Here is a 21,668-nt window from a genome sequence, read left to right as displayed (position 1 = left end):
TTCCCGTACCATCGGGACGTCTTTATTCCGGCTTCCTTCCTCACCTCCTCATTCCTTAACTTGTCCATCTTGGTCTTCTGGATGGTGGATCTAAGAAATTTCATCTCTGATGCTTGCAACCTTGATGATTCTCTTTTGGTGAGGATACATGTTTCAATAAATCCTTGTTGTTGTTGTTGTGGTCTTCAGTCCTGAGACTGGTTTGATGCAGCTCTCCATGCTACTCTATCCTGTGCAAGCTTCTTCATCTCCCAGTACCTACTGCAACCTACATCCTTCTGTATCTGTTTAGTGTATTCATCTCTTAGTCTCCCTCTACGACTTTTACCCTCCACTCTGCCCTCCAATACTAAATTGGTGATCCCTTGATGCCTCAGAGCATGTCCTACCAACCGATCCCTTCTTCTGGTCAAGTTGTGCCACAACCTTCTCTTCTCCCCAATCCTATTAATATTTCCTCATTAGTTATGTGATCTACCCATTCTTCTATAGCACCACATTTCGAAAGCTTCTATTCTCTTCTTGTCCAAACTATTTATCGTCCATGTTTCACTTCCATACATGGCTACACTCCATACAAATACTCTCAGAAACGACTTCCTGACACTTAAATCTATACTCGATGTTAACAAATTTCTCTTTTTCAGAAGCGCTTTCCTTGCCATTGCTAGTCTACATTTTATATCCTCTCTACTTCGACCATCATCAGTTATTTTGCTCCCCAAATAGCAAAACTCCTTTACTACTTTAAGCGTCTCATTTCATAATCTAATACCCTCAACATCACCCGACTTAATTCGACTACATTCCATTATCCTTGTTTTGCTTTTGTTGATGTTCATCTTATATCCTCCTTTCAAGACACTAACCATTCCATTCAACTGCTCTTCCAAGTCCTTTGCTGTCTCTGACAGAATTACAATGTCATCGGCGAACCTCAAAGTTTTTATTTCTTCTCCATGGATTTTAATACCTATTCCGAATTTTTCTTTTGTTTCCTTTACTGCTTGCTCAATATACAGATTGAACAACATCGGGGAGAGGCTACAACCCTGCCTCACTCCCTTCCCAACCACTGCTTCCCTTTGATGTCCCTCGACTCTTACAACTGCCATCTGGTTTCTGTCCAAATTGTAAATAGCTTTTCGCTCCCTGTATTTTACCCCTGCCACCTTCAGAATTTGAAAGAGAGTATTCCAGTCAACATTGTCAAAAGCTTTCTCTAAGTCTACAAATGCTAGGAACGTAGGTTTGTCTTTCCTTAATCTAGCTTCTAAGATAAGTCGTAGGGTCAGTATTGCCTCACGTGTTCCGATATTTCTGCGGAATCCAAACTGATATTCCCCAAGGTCGGCTTCTACCAGTTTTTTCATTCGTCTGTAAAGAATTCGTGTTAGTATTTTGCACCTGTGACCTATTAAACTGATAGTTCGGTAATTTTCACATCTGTCAACACCTGCTTTCTTTGTGATTGGAATTATTATATTCTTCTTGAAGTCTGAGGGTATTTCGCCTGCCTCATACATCTTGCTCACCAGAGGGTAGAGTTTTGTCAGGACTGGCTCTCCCAAGGCTGTCAGTAGTTCTAATGGAACGTTGTCTACTCCCGGAACTTTTTTGCGACTCAGGTCTTTCAGTGCTCTGTCAAACTCTTCACGCAGTATCATATCTCCCATTTCATCTTCATCTACATCCTCTTCCATTTCCATAATATTGTCCTGAAGAACATCGCCCTTGCATAGACCCTCTATATACTCCTTCCACCTTTCTGCTGTCACTTCTTTGCTTAGTACTGGGTTTCCATCTGAGCTCTTGATATTCATACAAGTGCCACTCTTTTCTCCAAAGGTCTCTTTAATTTTCCTGTAGGCAGTATCTATCTTACCCCTAGTGAGATAAGCCTCTACATCCTTACATTTTTCCTCTAGCCATCCCTGCTTAGCCATTTTGCACTTCCTGTCGATCTCATTTTTGAGACGTTTGTATTCCTTTTTGCCTGCTTCACTTACTGCATTTTCGTATTTTCTCCTTTCATCAATTAAATTCAGTATCTCTTCTGTTACCCAAGGATTTCCATTAGCCCCCGTCTTTTTACCTACTTGCTCCTCTGCTGCCTTCACCACTTCATCTCTCAAAGCTACCCATTTTTCTTCTACTGTATTTCTTTCCCCAATTCCTGTCAATTGTTCCCTTATGCTCGCCCTGAAACTCTGTACAACCTCTGGTTCTTTCAGTTTATCCACGTCCCATCTCCTTAAATTCCCGCCTTTTTGCAGTTTCTTCAGTTTTAATCTACAGTTCATAACCAATAGATTGTGGTCAGAGTCCACATCTGCCCCTGGAAATGTCTTACAATTTAAAACCTGGTTCCTAAATCTCTGTCTTACCATTATATAATCTATCTGAAACCTGTCATTATCTCCAGGCTTCTTCCATGTATACAATCTCCTTTTATGATTCTTGAACCAAGTGTTAGCTATGATTAGGTTGTGCTCTGTGCAAAATTCTACCAGGCGGCTTCCTCTTTCATTTCTTACCCCCAATCCATATTCACCTACTACGTTTCCTTCTCTCCCTTTTCCTACTGACGAATTCCAGTCACCCATAACTACTAAATTTTCATCTCCCTTGACTATCTGAATAATTTCTTTTATTTCATTATACATTTCTTCAATTTCTTCATCATCTGCAGAGCTAGTTGGCATATATACTTGTACTACTGTGGTAGGCGTGGGCTTCGTATTTATCTTGGCCACAATAATGCGTTCACTATGCTGTTAGTAGTAGCTTACCCGCATTCCTATTTTCCTATTCATTATTAAACCTACTCCTGCATTACCCTTGTTTGATTTTGTGTTGATAACCCTGTAGTCACCTGATTAGAAGTCTTGTTCCTCCTGCCACCGAACTTCACTAATTCCCACTATATCTAACTCTAACCTATCCATTTCCCTTTTTAAATTTTCTAACCTACCTGCCTGATTAAGGGATCTGACATTCCACGCTCCGATCCGTAGAACGCCAGTTTTCTTTCTCCTGATAACGACGTCCTGTCGAGTGGTCCCCGCCCGGAGATCCGAATGGGGGACTATTTTACCTCCGGAATGTTTTACCCAAGAGGACGCCATCATCATTTAACCATACCGCAAAGCTGCATGCCCTCGGGGAAAATTACGGCTGTAGTTTCCCCTTGCTTTCAGCCGTTCGCAGTACCAGCGCAGCAAGGCCGTTTTGGTTAGTGTTACAAGGCTAGATCAGTCAATCATCCAGACCGTTGCCCCTGCAACTACTGAAAAGGCAGCTGCCCCTCTTCAGGAACCAGACGTTTGTCTGGCCTCTCAACAGATACCCCTCCGTTGTGGTTGCACCTACGGTACGGCTATCTGTATCGCTGAGGCACGCAAGCCTCACCACCAACGGCAAGGTCCATTTTTCATGGGGGTAGGAATAAATCCTTATACTGTTCTTTTTCAGCAAGATGTTCTTGTAGACTTCTCTGTAGCTTCAGTGGGCCCAAGTCACAATAGTCGTCTTACCGATGTTTTGCGTTCTCCAAATTCAGCAGTCCATGCTGTTCTAGGTAACCGGCTGATGTGCTTGGTAGGAAAGGCTGTTTTCTTTGCATACTGAATAATGTCAGCTAAGACCGGTGCAGTTTCATCTATATTCACCTTCATTTTATAGGGTAGCAGAAGCCAAAATTCATTGCAGAAGTATATTTCTATTTTAATATTTGTGCCCAACCTCTTCTAGCTAAGCCGGATGTCTTCTCCACAAACTTCAAACCTCCATTCACTCTAGCTAATAACATAATGGTCAACTGTTGTTGTGCTATCAAATATAGCGCCAGATCGTATTTTCTTCGCAACGACTCTGTAGAGAAACTGAGGAGAAATCAGTCGTAGAAGCCCATCGTAAGCACACACCCACCTCATAGAGCGATGCAGTATGCCACCTATACATCGGAATTGTATTATTCGCCGCGGAACTGAAATCAGTCCGTGGCTTCCAAAAATTTGGCTGTTTGCCAGGGTGTTAGTTGTTGGCCATGCTGTTACGTGATAATACACTACTGGCCGTTAAAAGTGCTACACCAAGAAGAAATGCAGATGATAAACGGGTATTCATTGGACAAATATATTATACTAGAACTGACATGTGATTTACATTTTCCGCAATTTGGATGCATAGATCCTGAGAAATCAGTACCCAGAACAACCACCTCTGGCCGTAATAAAGGCCTTGACACGCCTGGGCATTGAGTCAAACAAAGCTAGGATGGCGTGTACGGGTATAGCTGCCCATGCAGCTTCAACACGATACCACAGTTGATCAAGAGTAGTGACTGGCGTATTGCGACGAGCCAGTTGCTCGGCCACCACTGACCAGACGCTTTCAATTGGTGAGAGATCTGGAGAATGTACTGGCCAGGGCAGCAGTCGAACATTTTCTGTATCCAGAAAGGCCCGTACAGGACCTGCAACATGTGGTCGTACATTATCCTGCTGAAATGTAGGGTTTCGCAGGGATCGAATGAAGGGTAGAGCCACGGGTCGTAACACATCTGAAATGTATCGCCCACTGTTCAAAGTGCTGTCAATGCGAACAAGAGGTGACTGAGACGTGTAACCAATGGCACCCCATACCATCACGCCGGGTGGTATCCCAGCATGGCTATGACGAATACACGCTGAAGCATACCCTTAGAAAAATTAATGAATTACTGTGCTGATAAACCTCTTACGTTATTTAATTTCAAACAGTTGAACAGAACTGAACATACTCAGACATTTCTCTCTTTACTTATTCTGATCAACTCTAAACTGACACACAATGTTTTTTGCGCAACGCAATCTGACTTTCAACAATCCCTACAAAAGAATGGCCCTGACTAGCAATAACCTATAACTTTCATGAATCACTTACCTCACAAAAATCTTCGTTACTAGAACTACTGCAATACAGCGAGCGCCAATACTGCCAGCTAAATAAAAGATTCTAACTACTGAAGCACTAACTACTGATAGGCATAGTTAGCAAATGAAAAATTTTGCTGGAGAACAAACAATGTATTTACCTTAATATTCGTAATATATATAGCAGTTCATGCCATATATATATATATATATATATATATATATATCAGTTCATGATATCCAGTATTACAAATTTACTCTTTCTGATGGACACACGTCCAGATTGTCCGCTCTTAAAATTCTGCCATCTCTCTCCCCACATCCACCACTGCTGGCGGCTCACCTCCAACTGCACAACGCTACGCGCTGTTAACAGCCAACTGCCCAACACTACAATAGCGAATATTGCAACAATGCAAACCAGCCACAGACTGCACACAGCACAAAGAGTGATTTTCATGCAGAGCGCTACGTGGCGTTACCAATATAAAAACCTAAACAGCCTACTTACAACGCTTCCAATGTGCGTTCACTGCGATGTCGCCCAACACGCACGCGACCATCATGATGCTGTAAACAGAACCTGGATTCATCCGAAAAAACGACGTTTTGCCATTCGTGCACCCAGGTTCGTCGTTGAGTACACCATCGCAGGCTCTCCTGTCTGTGATTCAGCGTCAAGGGGCACCGCAGCCATGGTCTCCGAGCTGATAGCCCATGCTGCTGCAAACGTCGTCGAACTGTTCGTGCAGATGGTTGTTGTCATGCAAACGTCCCCATCTGTTGACTCAGGGATCGAGACGTGGCTGCACGATCCGTTACAGCCATGCGGATAAGATGCCTGTCATCTCGACTGCTAGTGATACGAGGCCGTTGGGATCCAGCACGGCGTTCCGTATTACCCTCCTGAACCCGCCTATGCCATATTCTGCTAACAGTCATTGGATCTCGACCAACGCGAACAGCAATGTCGCGATACGATAAACCGCAATCGCGATCGGCTACAATCCGACCTTTATCAAAGTCGGAAACGTAATGGTACGCATTTCTCCTCCTTACACGAGGCATCACAACAACGTTTCACCATGCAACGCCGGTCGACTGCTGTTTGTGTATGAGAAATCGGGTGGAAACTTCCCTCATGTCAGCACGTTGTAGGTGTCGCCACCGGTGCCAACCTTGTGTGAATGCTCTGAAAACTAATCATTTGCATATCACAGCATCTTCTTCTTGTCCGTTAAATTTTGCGTCTGTAGCAGGTCATCTTCGTGGTGTAGCAAGTTTAATGGCTAGTAGTGTATTTGTCTGTCTGTCACATCCAGTATTACTAGGAACAATTCTTAAAGGGCATCTTGTAGCTCAAATTTGGTCACACCATCTCTGGCAGTAAAGCAGTCTTCCAGCGTAACTATGGGCCCAACGGAGTACTACGATATGGGTGCCCAAATCATCACCGACGCACCGCCATGTTTCACTCTTGGGGCGCAAATTCGGCTCGCAGTCTCATCCGACCAAATGACATTCTTCTATTGCTGCATGATCCAGAATTTATGGCGCCGGCATCACGTTTTCCAGTTACGAGCGTATGCATCTTTAATGAGGGCTGTTGGAATTGCAGTTCGCTCTGCCATTTCCTGCTTTTGGAGCTGCCTTCGTGTTGTTTTGGTGCTGACAAGACTCGCCGGTGCGATATACAGCTGTGCAGTGACTTTTGCATCTGTCGTCCTCTTACTTTTCGTCAGCATCCTCTTCAGTGACTGTCACACAACACACACTTTCGTCCGCGTCGTGACTTAGCGGATGATATTTTCCGCTTTCCCCGAATGTGGTGTACATCTATGATACTGTGTCTCCTGGAACACTAAACACTACGGTTACCTTTGCTACCGAAGCACACACCAAACAAGTACCAACAATTTGCCCACTTTTGAATCTACTTAGCTCCGACAAAACGCACTCATACCTACATGGAGAACTGTTCAGATCACGACTGAATACAACTGCGCAACCTGCAGGCTTGGCTAGCATGGCTGGTTTTGGTAACAGTATATTGCTTGTTTAGCATTTTTACTGCTATTGTACAGTTCCACCATATGTTAACATAGTGGTTTCAAATTGAATTTTTTTTTCCAGTGCCTTCTTCTCGGATCTGCGCAGTATCTCGGGATTGTTATGAATAGATTTGGCATGGTTAAGTTTCTAAGGGGTTTCCAGATGCCCATCCTGTCACCACCCTCACCCTGTTATCTCCCCCCCCCCTCCACCCTGCCCCCGTGAGGAGGGAATGTCCAACTGCGACTGTCCGCGTGTTGCGTGATTCATGGGGAAATGTGCGAATGTTTTCTGAATGTTTGAATGTTCGCGAATGGTGTAAATGAGTCGCGACTTGGATGTGGAGAAACCACCTATAAACCATATCCAGACTGGAGACTGGCCGGCCCACCGTCCCCTGTCGTTAATCCGATGGGTGGAATCGATCCGGGGCCGGGGGCCGGCGCACCTCGTCGATCCGGAGACGGCGCTTCAACAAGCACGGCTATTCCGGTGGAATTGCAGTGTGGGATAGCATATATTTCAACATAAGAGTCCTGTCCACATAGGAATTATATGTTTATTTTTTGTCATTTTGCCTCTGGATTTAATCCATGATCATTGAACTTTGCACTGCGTTTTTTAAAGCAACCCTAGCATAAATTTGGTGGCCTTGATTCATGGTCTAGGAATACATCATTGTATCTAAGATACAGCTGTGTCTAGTGAAAACTGTTTGTTCATGAGTCTTAGCTTCCTATACAATTCCGGCCACAGCGATATCAGAGATTTGATGTTTTGCAGGATTCCTGATATTCACAGTACACTCGTGAAATGGTCGTACGGGAAAATCCCGACGTCGTCGCTACCTCAGAGATGGTGTGCACAATGGTCGTGCGCGGACTTAAATTTTGATAAGCTGCCATTGTAGCAGCAGTAACCGATCTCACAACTGCGCCAGACACTTGTTGTCTTATGTAGGCTTTGCCCACCGCAGCGCCGTATGCTGCCTGTTTACATATCTCTGTATTAGAGTACGCATGCCCATATCAGTTTCTTTGCCGTTTCAGAGTATACAGGGTGGTCCACTGATGGTGACCGGGCTAAATACCTCACGAAATAAGCGTCAAACGAAAAAACTACAAAGAACGAAACTCGTCTAGCTTGAAGGGGGAAACCAGATGGCGCTATGGTTGGCCCGCTAGATAGCGCTGCCATAGGTCAAACGGATATCAACTGCGTTTTTTTAAAATAGGTACTCCCATTTTTATTACATATTAGTGTAGTACGTAAAGAAATATGAATGTTTTAGTTGGACCACTTTTTTCGCTTTGTGATAGATGGCGCTGTAATAGTCACAAACGTATAAGTACGTGGTATCACGTAACATTCCGCCAGTGCGGACGGTATCTGCTTCGTGATACATTACCCGTGTTAAAATGGACCGTTTACCAATTGCGGAAAGGGTCGATATCGATTTGATGTATGGCTATTGTGATCAAAATGCCCAACTGGCGTGTGCTATGTATGCTGCTCGGTATCCTGGACGACACGATCCAAGTGTGTGGACCGTTCACCGGATAGTTACGTTATTTAAGGAAACAGGAAGTCTTCAGCCACATGTGAAACGTCAACCACGACCTGAAACAAATGATGATGCCCAAGTAGGTGTTTTAGCTGCTGTCGCGGCTAATCAGCACATCAGTAGCACACAAATTGCGCGAGAATCGGGACACCACACACGAGTATTGTTTATTGGCGTCCACTTTCTATGATGGGAAATGATTTGTGGACTCCAGCATGATAAATTATTCCTGTATGCAGGTGAGTTTCCACTTGCTGTGGCCTTCGGAGCAGCCACCCAACGATACTGTTGTCGCGGCTGGAGACCAGCTGGAGGAAGTGGACTGCGGAGAGGACGACGAGCAGGTGCTGCAGCGGCTGCTGTGGCGCCAGGCGCACCCTGTGGGGGAGCAGCTGTCGTACCCGCAGAACCTGGCCAGGAACACGGCCAGGCTGGCCTGCCCCACGAAGCTCACGCTCTGCCCAGACGTTGACATGCTGCCCCCTGCAGGCTTCGATGTCAACGCTGCACTCACGGAGCTGTTCAGCCGCCAGCCACCCTGTATCAGGTATCGTCATAAGTGTTCACAACCTTGAGTTACTTTGTTATGCTACCGCTTGCAGCTGAACCACCTGGAAGTGCTCAACAGGTATTCACAAATCTTCAGAAATGTCAGGAACCAAGTCATGAGCATGAGCCTATAGTCGTCGATGGATGTATTGGGAGGGTTCACATAATCCACCTGTCAGTATCCAGAGCAGTTCCTATTTGCAACTAGACCGTCTGGAATTACCTCATTTGGTATTTGTCGATACCTAGAAACTATCAGAAACCGTGCCATCTGCATTACTTCCACAGCTGTTGATGTATGTATCTTGGGGGACACACACAGAAAACACGACCATCGGAGTTTTCTCAAATGTCGATCTGAGTTACAATCAGCAATATTTCTGGACCAGGAATGTACTTTCAGCTCTTGATCATATACTTCCAACCATGTGTGGACACTTCAATCAGCACGACAATCCCCACTGTATTGCTGAACGATCCTATCCTCCCCAAGAAAGTCGATCATTTTGGTCGGATGAACATGAACATTGAGCACGCACAAGCGTTCCACGTGCATTAACGATCTAGAGAACTCAATGAAACTATTTTGTAGAGCGTAACGATGAGACCAACAACTTATGCTATTACAGAAATGCTTGCAGATTCTTAAGGCACGTCCATCGTGCAAGACACAAAAAAGTAACCCGTCGAACAAGTCTACAACAGCACAGTTTCGATACTGTTGAGCAAGTTCAAGTCTTTCTGGCCAATACACCACAGCCAACACTAATACAGAGCCATCAGTCTAGTTTGGAGCCCCATGTGTGGCAGGGTTAATTAAAACGTTGAAGTAGACATATGTCTTTTCACTGGTTTGTTTGGATGATGAGCTGTTTCATTATAACATGGAGATCGGCTGCCAAAGAAGCTCGACAACAGTTGACAGAATTTCACGCTAGGTCATTTAGCTTCTTTATGTTATACTAAAGCCATTCAAGCTCACTAACCGTTCGCAGACTCCGCCGTTTCAGAAATCCTGATCTTTGTATGAAAGCACATTATCATCCAAGCTTTGGAATTAGGATAATTCACTTTCTTTACTCACAACGGCAATAGACGAAAAACATGCATTAAAAATGTAAGTCCTATCATATTAGCTGAACTAAGTGATGATCATAGATTGCCACATGCCAGGGGCTACACGTTGCAGATGCAGAACTATGATGTGCTCATAATAAGGTGACCCAACAGTGTAATGTCTGTGTCTTGTAAGCTGATATGTCGAGATAGTCTAGCTCAATAACTCCACAGTTCAGACAATTTTTATCAAGTGAATCTAGGTATCGTCTAGTCCGAAGTCTAAACACAGTCTTTTAGCAGTTGTTTTTAATCACTATCTTCAAGTAGAAAACTGTCAAAGCCATTTACGTATTCAGACCAATGTAAACATAAATAATTGTTATTTACTGCGAAAATGAAGCGAAGTTAAATTTTGTTCCTTTACCGTTATTCATTAACTCTAATGTTATATAAAATCCACTTGAAAGTGTAATGACGAGTTGTAAAACAAACCTCCATACGTTGTGACAACTGGGAGGGTTATTGCTCGATAATTCTGTCAGAGACAGCAAAGGACTGGAAGAGCAGTTGAACGGAATGGACATTGTCTTGAAAGGAGGATATAAGATGAACATCAACAAAAGCAAAACGAGGATAATGGAATGCAGTCGAATTAAGTTGGGTGATGCTGAGGGAATTAGATTAGAAAATGAGACACTTAAAGTAGAAAAGGAGTTTTGCTATTTGGGGAGCAAAATAAATGATGATGGTCGAAATAGAGAAGATATAAAATGTAGACTGACAATGGCGAGGAAAGCGTTTCTGAAGAAGAGAAATTTGTTAACATCGAGTATAGATTTAAGTGTCAGGAAGTCGTTTCTGAAAGTATTTGTATGGAGTGTAGCCATGTATGGAAGTGAAACATGGACGATAAATAGTATGGACAGGAAGAGAATAGAAGCTTTCGAAATGTGGTGCTACAGAAGAATGCTGAAGATTAGATGGGTAGATCATATAACTAATCAGGAGGTATTGAATAGAATTGGGGAGAAGAAACGTTTGTGACACAACTTGACTAGAAGAAGGGATCGGTTGGTAGGACATGTTCTGAGGCATCAAGGGATCACCAATGTAGTATTGGAGGGCAGCGTGGAGGGTAAAAATCGTAGAGGGAGACCAAGAGATGAATACACTAAGAAGATTCAGAAGGATGTAGGTTGCAGTAAGTACTGGGAGATGAAGAAACTTGCACAGGATAGGGTACCATGGAGAGCTGCATCAAACCAGTCTCAGGACTGAAGACCACAACAACAACAACAACAACAATGCTTTACTAAAGGGGATGATTATTTGGCCCCAGTTATTATCGTATTAAACAAAAACTAAAAGAAGGATACTGTCTCTGATGCACTAATCAGGTTTAAACGTTAGTTTGATCGTAGGTAGAATAAATCTAAATAATGGACCACAACTAAAGATTTTAAGTTTAAGAAATGAAGGTATTGCTATTAATAACACACAAAATTTCGTAGGCTGGCCATAAACTCTACATAACTGAATAAATTAAAGCTTAGCTCGATCCCCCAATATACAGGTTGACGAACCAGTTATGTAATTAAAATAACCAAATTAGCTGGAAAACGCAGGCCGAGCTCACAGCTAAAATAACCGAAAAATGGTTCAAATGGCTCTAAGCACTATGGGACGTAACATCTGAGGTCTTCAGTCCCCTAGAACTTAGAACTACTTAAACCTAACTAACCTAAGGACATCACACACATCCATGCCCGGGGCTGGATTGGAACCAGTGACCATAGCAGCAGCGCGGTTCCGGGCTAAAGCGCCTAGAACCGCTCGGTCACAGCGGCCGGCAAAATAATCGAAGTCATATTCGACACCAGCACAAATAAGTGGTAGTTTAATTCAACTCGATTAACTCATCTTAAGTGTCAATCAGGGACGAAAATAGTCGAAGTGCCCATTGGCAAACTGAGTTAGAAATCAGAATCAGTGCAAATAACCCAAATTCCAAATCGGCTTCACTCGCAAAAATACAAGCGCCGCTGAACAATCGGCAGAAATAAAATAGAGCCCTTGCCGTTGCACGAAATCTTCGACGCACCCCTTCCAGGAGACTCCAAGCCTCTAAGTCACTTAATGACTTCATGCTATTGTCAACCTCTTACAACATTTTAAATAAAAGTACAATTAAAAATCTGAATGCATCATTAGACGCAAGATAAAATTCTAAATAAAATTAGTATGTTATACTTAAGTCTGCGCTTAGTAGTTCTTCACAAATCAACTTAAAACGTTTGCAAAATTAAGCTGCAGTTATCTGTATCGTCCATGATCTTCGCGCATTCATTAATTACAGCACCGTATAGACTTGTGTGCCATCTCTACCCCATCGCAATTTGGCGGCCATTTCCACTGCCACAGTCAGAGTTCATGCAGTTCTAATGATGCAGAATAAACACATCTCATTGCTCCAGAGTGTCCAGATGCTCATCACTGAAGTCGTCCGTGGAACAGGTGAGATTACTGATAGAAATGACGTTAACATTCCGAATTATCATGCTAGATGATTCTGAAAAGAATATGGAAGTGATTACTCACGCTTCTGCCTACGTCAACACTTGCACAATCCTCGTGTACGACGAATGAATTATCTAGCGAGTCGTTCCAACAGGTTACATGCAAGAAACTTTTTTTATTCTTGCCGAATCGTGTACTCGTGTCATGAAAAGTTGTGAAGTGCTCTTCAAAGACTGTAGAAACAGACAGAAATTAATTTGTTCTCACCATTTTTTAAGCAGTATTCAACGTCGTTGCAATATTGCATAACTGTCTGGAGCTATCATGTTCCATATCTGATGCAGACATTTACTCTTTTCCTGTAGCACTTATCTTAGAAGACTTATCTCAGAAGAAAGATTAAGGAAAGGCAAACCTACGTTTCTAGCATTTGCAGACTTAGAGAAAGCTTTTGACAATGTTGACTGGAATACTCTCTTTCAAATTCTGAAGGTGGCAGGGGTAAAATACAGGGAGCGAAAGGCTATTTGCAATTTGTACAGAAACAAGATGGCAGTTATAAGAGTCGAGGGACATGAAAGGGAAGCAGTGGTTGGGAAGGGAGTGAGACAGGGTTGTAGCCTCTCCCCGATGCTATGCGATCTGTATATTGAGCAAGCAGTAAAGGAAACAAAAGAAATGTTTGGAGTGGGTATTAAAATCCATGGAGAAGAAATAAAAACTTTGAGGTTTGCCGACGACATTGTAATTCTGTCAGACAAAGCAAAGGACCTGGAAGAGCAATTGAACGGAATGACAGTGTCTTGAAAGGAGGGTACAAGATGAACATCAACAAAATCAAAACGCGGACAATGGAATGTAGTCGAATTAAGTTGGGTGATGCTGAGGGAATTAGATTAGGAAATGAGACACTTAAAGTAGTAAAGCAGTTATGCTATTTGGAGAGCAAAATAACTGATGATGGTCGAAGTAGAGATGATATAAAATGTAGACTAGCAATGGCAAGGAAAGCGCTTCTGAAAAAGAGAAATTTGTTAACATCGAGTATAGATTTAAGTGTCAGGAAGTCGTTTCTGAAAGTATTTGTATGGAGTGTAGCCATGTATGGAAGTGAAACATGGACGATAAATAGTTTGGACAAGAAGAGAATAGAATCTTTCGAAATGTGGTGCTACAGAAGGATGCTGAAGATTAGATGGGTAGATCACATAACTAATGAGGAGGTATTGAATAGAATTGGGGAGAAGAAACGTTTGTGGCACAACTTGACTAGATGAAGGGATCGGTTGGTAGGACATGTTCTGAGGCATCAAGAGATCACCAATGTAGTATTGGAGGGCAGCGTGGAGGGTAAAAATCGTAGAGGGAGACCAAGAGATGAATACCCTTGGCAGATTCAGAAGGATGTGGACTGCAGTAGGTACTGGGAGATGAAGAACCTTGCACGGGATAGAGTAGCATGGAGAGCTGCATCAAACCAGTCCCAGGACTGAAGACCACAACCACAACAACAACAACAACTGTAGCACTGCCAACCTGTTTAGAGGTCAGGTGTTTACTTGGGACAAACGTATTTGGGATGAATGGAGTAGAGAGCAAGGGTGTTTTCTCTGAAGAATGAATAACAAATTAATATCCTTCTTTTCCTCAACATGTTATGTAGCCATTATGAAAACTCAACACTTTCTGCAAAATACGTTATTATATCGCATACTTCGACTTAATTTATAGTAAGGAGCGTGAACCATGAATGAAACTTTAAAAAGCCACATGTTACGCAAAACACAGTAGAACAATCATTTCTGTATGTTCGTTCATAGTTCCCGTGTAACAGACTATATAATCAAAGGTATACGAACGCACTATGTAATGTGCAGTAATAGATCTCAAGAGAGGCGGCCCCATCAGTGCACACGGAGGCGGGGAGTATCGAGTAATAAGTCGAGAAGAAGATTGGGCCGGCGAGGAGAGCTTAGCAGTGTCGAAGGTATCTAGTTAGTGTGGATTTCACCCGAGTAATAAATCATTCCTGGAGAATTCAGCCTTCCTGAAAGTTCCCAAGGTGACTGTTGGTGATGTGACTGTGAAGTCCAAAGGGGAATAACAATCACAGATAAATCTAGACCAGGCAGGCCTCACGTACTGACGGACAGGGATCATGCTATACCATGTGGCAATAAGAGGGAAGGTTTTGGGTTAGGCGAATGCCTGGAGAACCTCAGATGACATAATGCGTGATAACAACAGTAAAATAGGAGGGAAGTGATGTTATGGTGCTAGAAAGTTTTTCGTAATTAAAGTGTGGTCCTATTATTGCTTTAACAGAACACTAAATGCTGAAGGATATGCACACATTTTTCAGCTTGTGTACTGCATACAGCTGAGGAACAGTTCGGAGACGGTGATTCATTGGAAATGGAAATGAGCGTTTGACGTCATTGGCCGGGAGGCCCCTTACGGGGCAGGTCCGGCCGCCTTGGTGCAAGTCTTATTACATTCGACGCTACATTGAGCGACCTGCGCGCCGGATGGGGGTAAAATGATGATGAAGACAGCATAACACCGAATCCCTGAACGGAGAAAATCCCTGACCCAGCCGGTAATCGAACCCGGGTCTGTAGGACGGCAATCCGTCATGCTGACCACTCAGCTAACGGGACGGACATTGTGTCAGCGTGATAGTTCATCCTGTCATGAAGTATCAATCTATGAGCCAATGGTTTGTGGGTAATAACATTCCTGATATGGACTGGCCTGCTCATAGTTCCGACCGGAACCCAATGGAACACCTGTGGAATGAGTTAGAACGCTAACTTCGCTCCATACCCCAGTGTCCAACGTTACTACCTTCTCTGGTTTCGGCTGTTGAGAAGGAACGGACTGCCATTCCTCCACAGACATTCGGGCACCACATTTAAAGTGACCTCAGCAGGGAACAGGTGAAGGATAGACACATTTGATATTAATGTCCAATAATTGTTGCCTGAATACTCTGGATAAGCTAATGTTGTTTAAATCTGGATGTTAAATATGCTCTTTACAGGGTTATAGTGCTGCTGACACACTAATTAAAAAAATTATTGGAGAAAAAAGATTACAGCATCCACAATTTTAATTAGACGGAGTTACTGGTGAGATTAATGTATTAAAAGTTGTATCAGAAGAGGTGTAGAGGTGTAGCACAATACACTTACATTAACACACTAAAATGGAAATCCAGTACGCGTAGTTTGCTCACGTCTTCTTACTGTGTAGGTACTAAATTTTTTGCTTCACGTGCAGAAATTTATCTACATATGCTGCATAGAGTGCAAATCGCCGTAAAATTGCTAAGCAAAATGTAGTTTTCGTTGCAGCATACATTAAAAGTTCTTTAGGTTCCTTTCGCAGATGGAGCTCGGCAAGACCAGCGTGAGTTGTAATTAACTTAATCTTATATTTTCGATATAGCGCTAGCACTTGATACACGACGGATGTTCAATAAATAATGCAACACACATTTTTTTCCGAAAGCGGGTTTGTTTTATTCAGATTTCAGTGCACCATATTCTTCCCCACTCTTTTGACTACAAAACCTTATTTTTGAGCATAATCTCTGCTCAACGCATCGGCTTTACTCTACGTTACTGGGAGGGCTTGTACCCTCGCATGCAACCGCTCAGCCGCGCGGGATTAGCCGAGCGGTCTGAGGGGCTGCAGTCATGTACTGTGCGGCTGGTCCCGGCGGAGGCTCGAATCCTCGCTCGGGCATGGGTATGTGTGTTTGTCCTTAGGATAATTTAGGTTAAGTAGTGTGTAAGCTCAGGGACTGATGACCTTAGCAGTTTTGCCCCATAAGATTTCACACACATTTGAATATTTTTTTTTTTTTTTTTTTTTTTTTTTAGCAACCGCTCTACTGGTCTACGTCGGAACCAACGTCCTGCTGCATCAATAACCTCCCCATCAGCCACATAACGCTTCCTGAGGGGTGAATCAAAAACATGGTTCAAACGGCTCTGAGCACTATGGGACTCAACTTCTGAGGTCATCAGTCCCCTAGAACTTAGAACTACTTAAACCTAACCAACCTAAGGACATCACACACATCCATGCCCGAAGCAGGATTCGAACCTGCGACCGTAGCGGTCGCGCGGTTCCAGACTGTAGCGCCTAGAACCGCTCGGCCACCCCGGCCGGCAGGGGTGAATCCTTCATTAGCCTCAACAGAAGGAAGTCGGAAGATGCGAGATACGGGCTGTAGGGTGGAAGAGGAAGAAGTGTCCAATGAAGTTTTGTGAGCTTCTCTCTGGTGCACAGACAACTGTGAGGCCTGGCGTTGTCAAGGAGGAGAAGTTCGTTTGCATTTTTGTGGCGACGAACGTTCATGTCGTTTCTTTAATTTCCTGAGGGTGGCACAGCACAGTTCAGAACTGCTCGTTGCGCCATGAGGAGGACGTTAAACAGAATAGCCCCTACAGAATCCCAGAAGATCATCGCCATGACTTTACCGGCTGAGCATGTGGCTTTCAACTTCTTCTCCGAGGGAGAGGTGGTATAGCGCCCACCGTGGATTGATGTTTTGTTTCCGGTTCGAAGTGATGAAACCATGCTTCATCGTCTGTGACATTCGACTAGCCTCGCAACGCGCAATCAACTCCGCACAGCTGATCCTTCGTTGCTCCTTATAGCCTTCTGTTAGGCGGCGAAGAACCCAGGGAACACACACCTTGTAAGTAGGCTGTCTAGGTTTTTATATTGGTAACGCCACGTAGCGCTCTGTATGAAAATCACTGGCTGTGCTGTGTGCAGTCTGTGCCTGGGTGGCATTGTTGTAATATTCGCTATTGTAGTGTTGGGCTGTTGGCTGTTAACAGCGCATACCGTTGCGCAGTTGGAGGTGAGCCGCCAGCAGTGGTGGATGTGGGGAGAGAAATGGCGGAGTTTTGAAATTTGTAAGACTGGATGGCATGAACTGCTATATACATTATGACTATTAAGGTAAATACATTGTTTGTTCTCTATCAAAATCTTTCATTTGCTAACTATGCCTATCAGTAGTTAGTGCCTTCAGTAGTTTGAATCTTTTATTTAGCTGGCAGTAGTGGCGCTCGCTGTATTGCAGTAGCTTGAGTAACGAAGATTTTTGTGAGGTAAGTGATTTGTGAAACGTATAGGTTAATGTTAGTCAGGGCCATTCTTTTGTAGGGATTCTTGAAAGTCAGATTGCGTTGCGCTAAAAATATTGTGTGTCAGTTTAAGCACAGTCATGTATAATTGTTCTAAGGGGACGTTTCATATGGCGACCCTGCAAGGATACCTCACTGGAATCTTCTGAATTTTTTCTTGTAGTTTGTGCAATTAGTGCAGCCTTTGTTTATTGCTAGCGCGTAATTTTAGAGAGAATTTCCTTTGTAGTTGTAGTTTTTCATTCTTGTACAGTAAAACAGTTGTGGCACGCATGTAGATTTGCACCAAGTATTTTGTAGCTGCGCTTGCAATTGATGAGATATTATTATCAATGCTATGTTAATATGTTTTCTTATTTTGCTCTTCAAATTGTGCTTTTCTGTGTTGTCGTGTGAAATATTGTGACAATAATGGAGTGTAAAAAACGTAATACTAGGCTCCAAAGTAAACTGAGTAATGACAGTGAAGACGAAAGCAGTGTGTTAGCGCCACCGTATAATGAATTAACTAATGTTCAAAATAGTAATTTCGTAATTGTGCATAGGGAAATGGAGGGGGCTGCAAATAATGGTGTAGGCAGTGAAACAATTAGTGAACAGGGAAGCATTATTGATCGATCGGTCGGCAACAGCTTGCCTCAGGAATCCGAAATGACAGGACAAAATCCTGTAAATACTGTAGATTCAGGTTTTGGATCCTCGCCGTTTTCTCAAATAAGTCAAGACACATTTCCTGCTTTTCAAAATGCGAATATTGCCGGTTCAAATGCATTGTCGAATAGCACTGAGGAACATGTTTCAGACACCAGTGCATTGTTATTACAATTAATGCAACAAATGGAACAAAAGCTTCAAAAGTTAGACACAATGGAACAAAATCTTCAAAAGTTAGACACAATGCAACAACAACAGAGACAAACACAGCAACAGTTAGACACAATGGAACAAAATCTTCAAAAGTTAGACACAATGGAACAAAATCAGAGACAAACACAGCAAAAGCTTCAAAAGTTAGACACAATGGAACAAAATCTTCGAAAGTTAGACACCACACTTGAACAAACACGTGAAGATTTAACTACTGAGTTACATAACATTGAGTAGAAATGTCAAAAAGTCTGTAATGACGTAAAAACACAAATTTGTGAGCATTTTCAACCTATTTTTTCGCGGCATGAAAATGCATTACAGAATCACGAAGTAGCCATAAAAGAACTGCAAACTATTGTTCATGAATATCATGAGACCTTGCAAGCTAAAATTGACTCAGTTGCATCTACCGATTCAGTTATGCAACTTGCAAAAACTCAGGAAAACTTAAAGGACACAGTAGATACTCTGAAACTTGGTTCAGAAAACCACACTGAGGAAATAAGTACACTATCGGAGCAATTAGCCGAAGTTTTGGATCAGTTCACTAACTTATCTGCAAAGGTAGATGATGATCTGAATGACACATTGCCTGTGGCCATCACTGACACAGAAGAGTATGAACAAATTAAGAAATTCAAACAAAATCAGAATCAAATTAATACACAATACAAAAGAGAAATCCGGGAAGTACAATATCAGTTGGCACAAGTAATACAAAAATTACATATTTCAGAGGACACTCGTGTTCCAACGTGGGAAGAGGAACTTAGAAATACGGAAAAGCCACAAAATAATAACACAGGGCATTTCGGAAATTATGAAAGAAATTGGCAAGGTGCACCGCCAACACGACGTAACAATGACCGATATGCTACTCGTCGACACGATAATTTTAACTATAAGCTGTTCATTACTACTTGTAAATTCAAAACATTTAAGAATTCTGGCAACGACATTCATCCACAAGCGTGGCTCCATCAATTCTCTCATTGTTCTCCTCCCAACTGGTCATTAGAGCACAGATTAGAGTTTATGTGTGGCTACTTAGAGAATGAACCAGCTGAAAGAATGCGATCAGTCATTCACGATTTTCACAGTGAAGGAGAATTTTATCATGCCTTCCTCTCAGCATATTGGTCTCAAGCTACACAAGACCGAGTAAAACATAGCATCATAATGATGAAACATTTCGAACAATCTGAATTTTCCAGTCTTGTGAAATATTTTGAAGACATGTTACACAAGAATCAGTACCTGTCAAACCCATACAGCTTCTCGGAACTCATCCGCATTTGCTTAGTCAAACTACCTCAACATTTACGACATATTATTTTGGCAGGGCGTTGCAAAGACGATATTGAAGCTTTTCAGGGACTCTTACAAGAATTAGAAATTGACACAGACAGTCACAGGATGCGAAAACAGGAAAACAATCACTACAGGTCACATCCGTCACAATTCCGTGACGACAGAAACAATAACTGGACACGACAAGTCAATTCTTACAACGCAAATCGTGACCAAAACAGACACCACCCATATGACAACCACTGGCGGAGTAATAATAGTTACAGAGAAGGATCGCATTTCCGTAGTAATGAATATGACAGAGATTACCATATAAACAGACAATATGGGAACAAAAACAATTATTATCAAGGGAGACAGAATAACTTCAGATGCAACAGTTCAGTGCACAGTTACAATTCAGGAAGGAAATTCCCCACCACATGATCGGCAAGAAAGAAACTATGAAATCTACCGACATGATGACAGACGATATAATAGTAACGACAGACCTGAACTGCATCAGAACTGGCGAGTTTCAAACAGGGCAGGGCCTTCTCGTCAAGGTGAATTAGTAGAAGTTAGGTCTCCTAATCCCAATAACGACGGACGCCAACAAAGTGATAGCAGACAATGACTCGCACCGCAGGCAGCCACGTGCGCCGGCTGGCTCAGAGAAAAATAACATAGACGCTAACCTTGAGAAAAATTTTAGCATTCCTTACCGACGTATACCGTATGATAATTGTGTTGAAGTTGAAACTCTGCGTACTAGGAAGAGTAAAGGTTTACACCACATTTCACATGTAAAACCGTTTATTGAGAGATAATCTGCTTTTTAACTTTGTCTTTGCCATACAATGTATCACTTCACGTTACTAGTATGCTTTGTCTGACTTAGAAACTGTTAACATGCAACAATGTTTGAAGTTAAACATCCAGTCAAGAACCAAGAGAACTTATTTAAACACAAATTACGAATGCATTGTTATAGTGAACAGACGTCACAGTGTTATTGTGTGTGTACATTCTTGCTTGTTAGTTGCACGATTACGTAACGTCTATAAGGCTCACATACTTAGAACGTTTACCAGTACTGCTAATGAGATTTTAATGCAACATTTTGGTTTACTTGAAAATACATTCTGGATTTAAAGTACTTTCTGTGAGATACTAGATGACACAGTGGTTAGTTTATGTGACAGCTACACAATTTCATCACGATGCTGCTAATGAGTGACCATTTACAATGTTGCTTTTGCAGTGTTTCTGTTTTATATCCGCACAGTTTTTCTGTATTATTCTGGAAAGTAAAACATGTTTTAGTGGTAACTTTTGTGGTATAGCTACAATGAGACTGCCTTTTCCATAGCACAACAGTACGTTACAGCACAGTACTTTCATCATCACGGCAATAAGCGTAATAACTAAGATATCTATACGCAAAACATTTCACTTTTGTTTATCATGAGGTAAGTACATTGGCTTGTGCAGAACTTAGCTTTCAGAGGACGATAACTACGACACTTCCACAGAGATTATCTTACAAGACGACGCACAGTTTAGCGCTACAGTACACGTATTTGAGTGATTAATTTTGTACTTAAATCATTTATTTTTAAAGATATTTGAAGTACAACGATACAAAGGTTTTCCACGATACATTTCATTCCATTGCTGTAA

The 21,668-nt window shown here is 42.5% G+C and overlaps 1 protein-coding gene across 1 annotated transcript in view; it reads left to right on the top strand.

Moving 5' to 3' along the window:
• The window catches only part of LOC124565148 (beta-1,4-glucuronyltransferase 1-like), a 92,265-nt gene that overhangs the window by 39,157 nt on the left and 31,440 nt on the right, over positions 1 to 21,668 (top strand). Inside the window, exon 3 of the mRNA XM_047131015.1 lies at positions 8,772 to 9,079. Coding sequence (XP_046986971.1) covers positions 8,772 to 9,079 — 308 coding nt within the window. The remainder of the gene's footprint in view (positions 1 to 8,771; positions 9,080 to 21,668) is intronic.

The sequence above is a fragment of the Schistocerca americana genome, chromosome 1 (genome assembly GCF_021461395.2).
Source record: "Schistocerca americana isolate TAMUIC-IGC-003095 chromosome 1, iqSchAmer2.1, whole genome shotgun sequence".
In the NCBI taxonomy this organism is placed as follows: domain Eukaryota; kingdom Metazoa; phylum Arthropoda; class Insecta; order Orthoptera; family Acrididae; genus Schistocerca; species Schistocerca americana.
The sequence above is the reverse complement of the archived record's forward strand: the minus strand, read 5'-3'. Positions and strand labels throughout refer to the sequence as shown.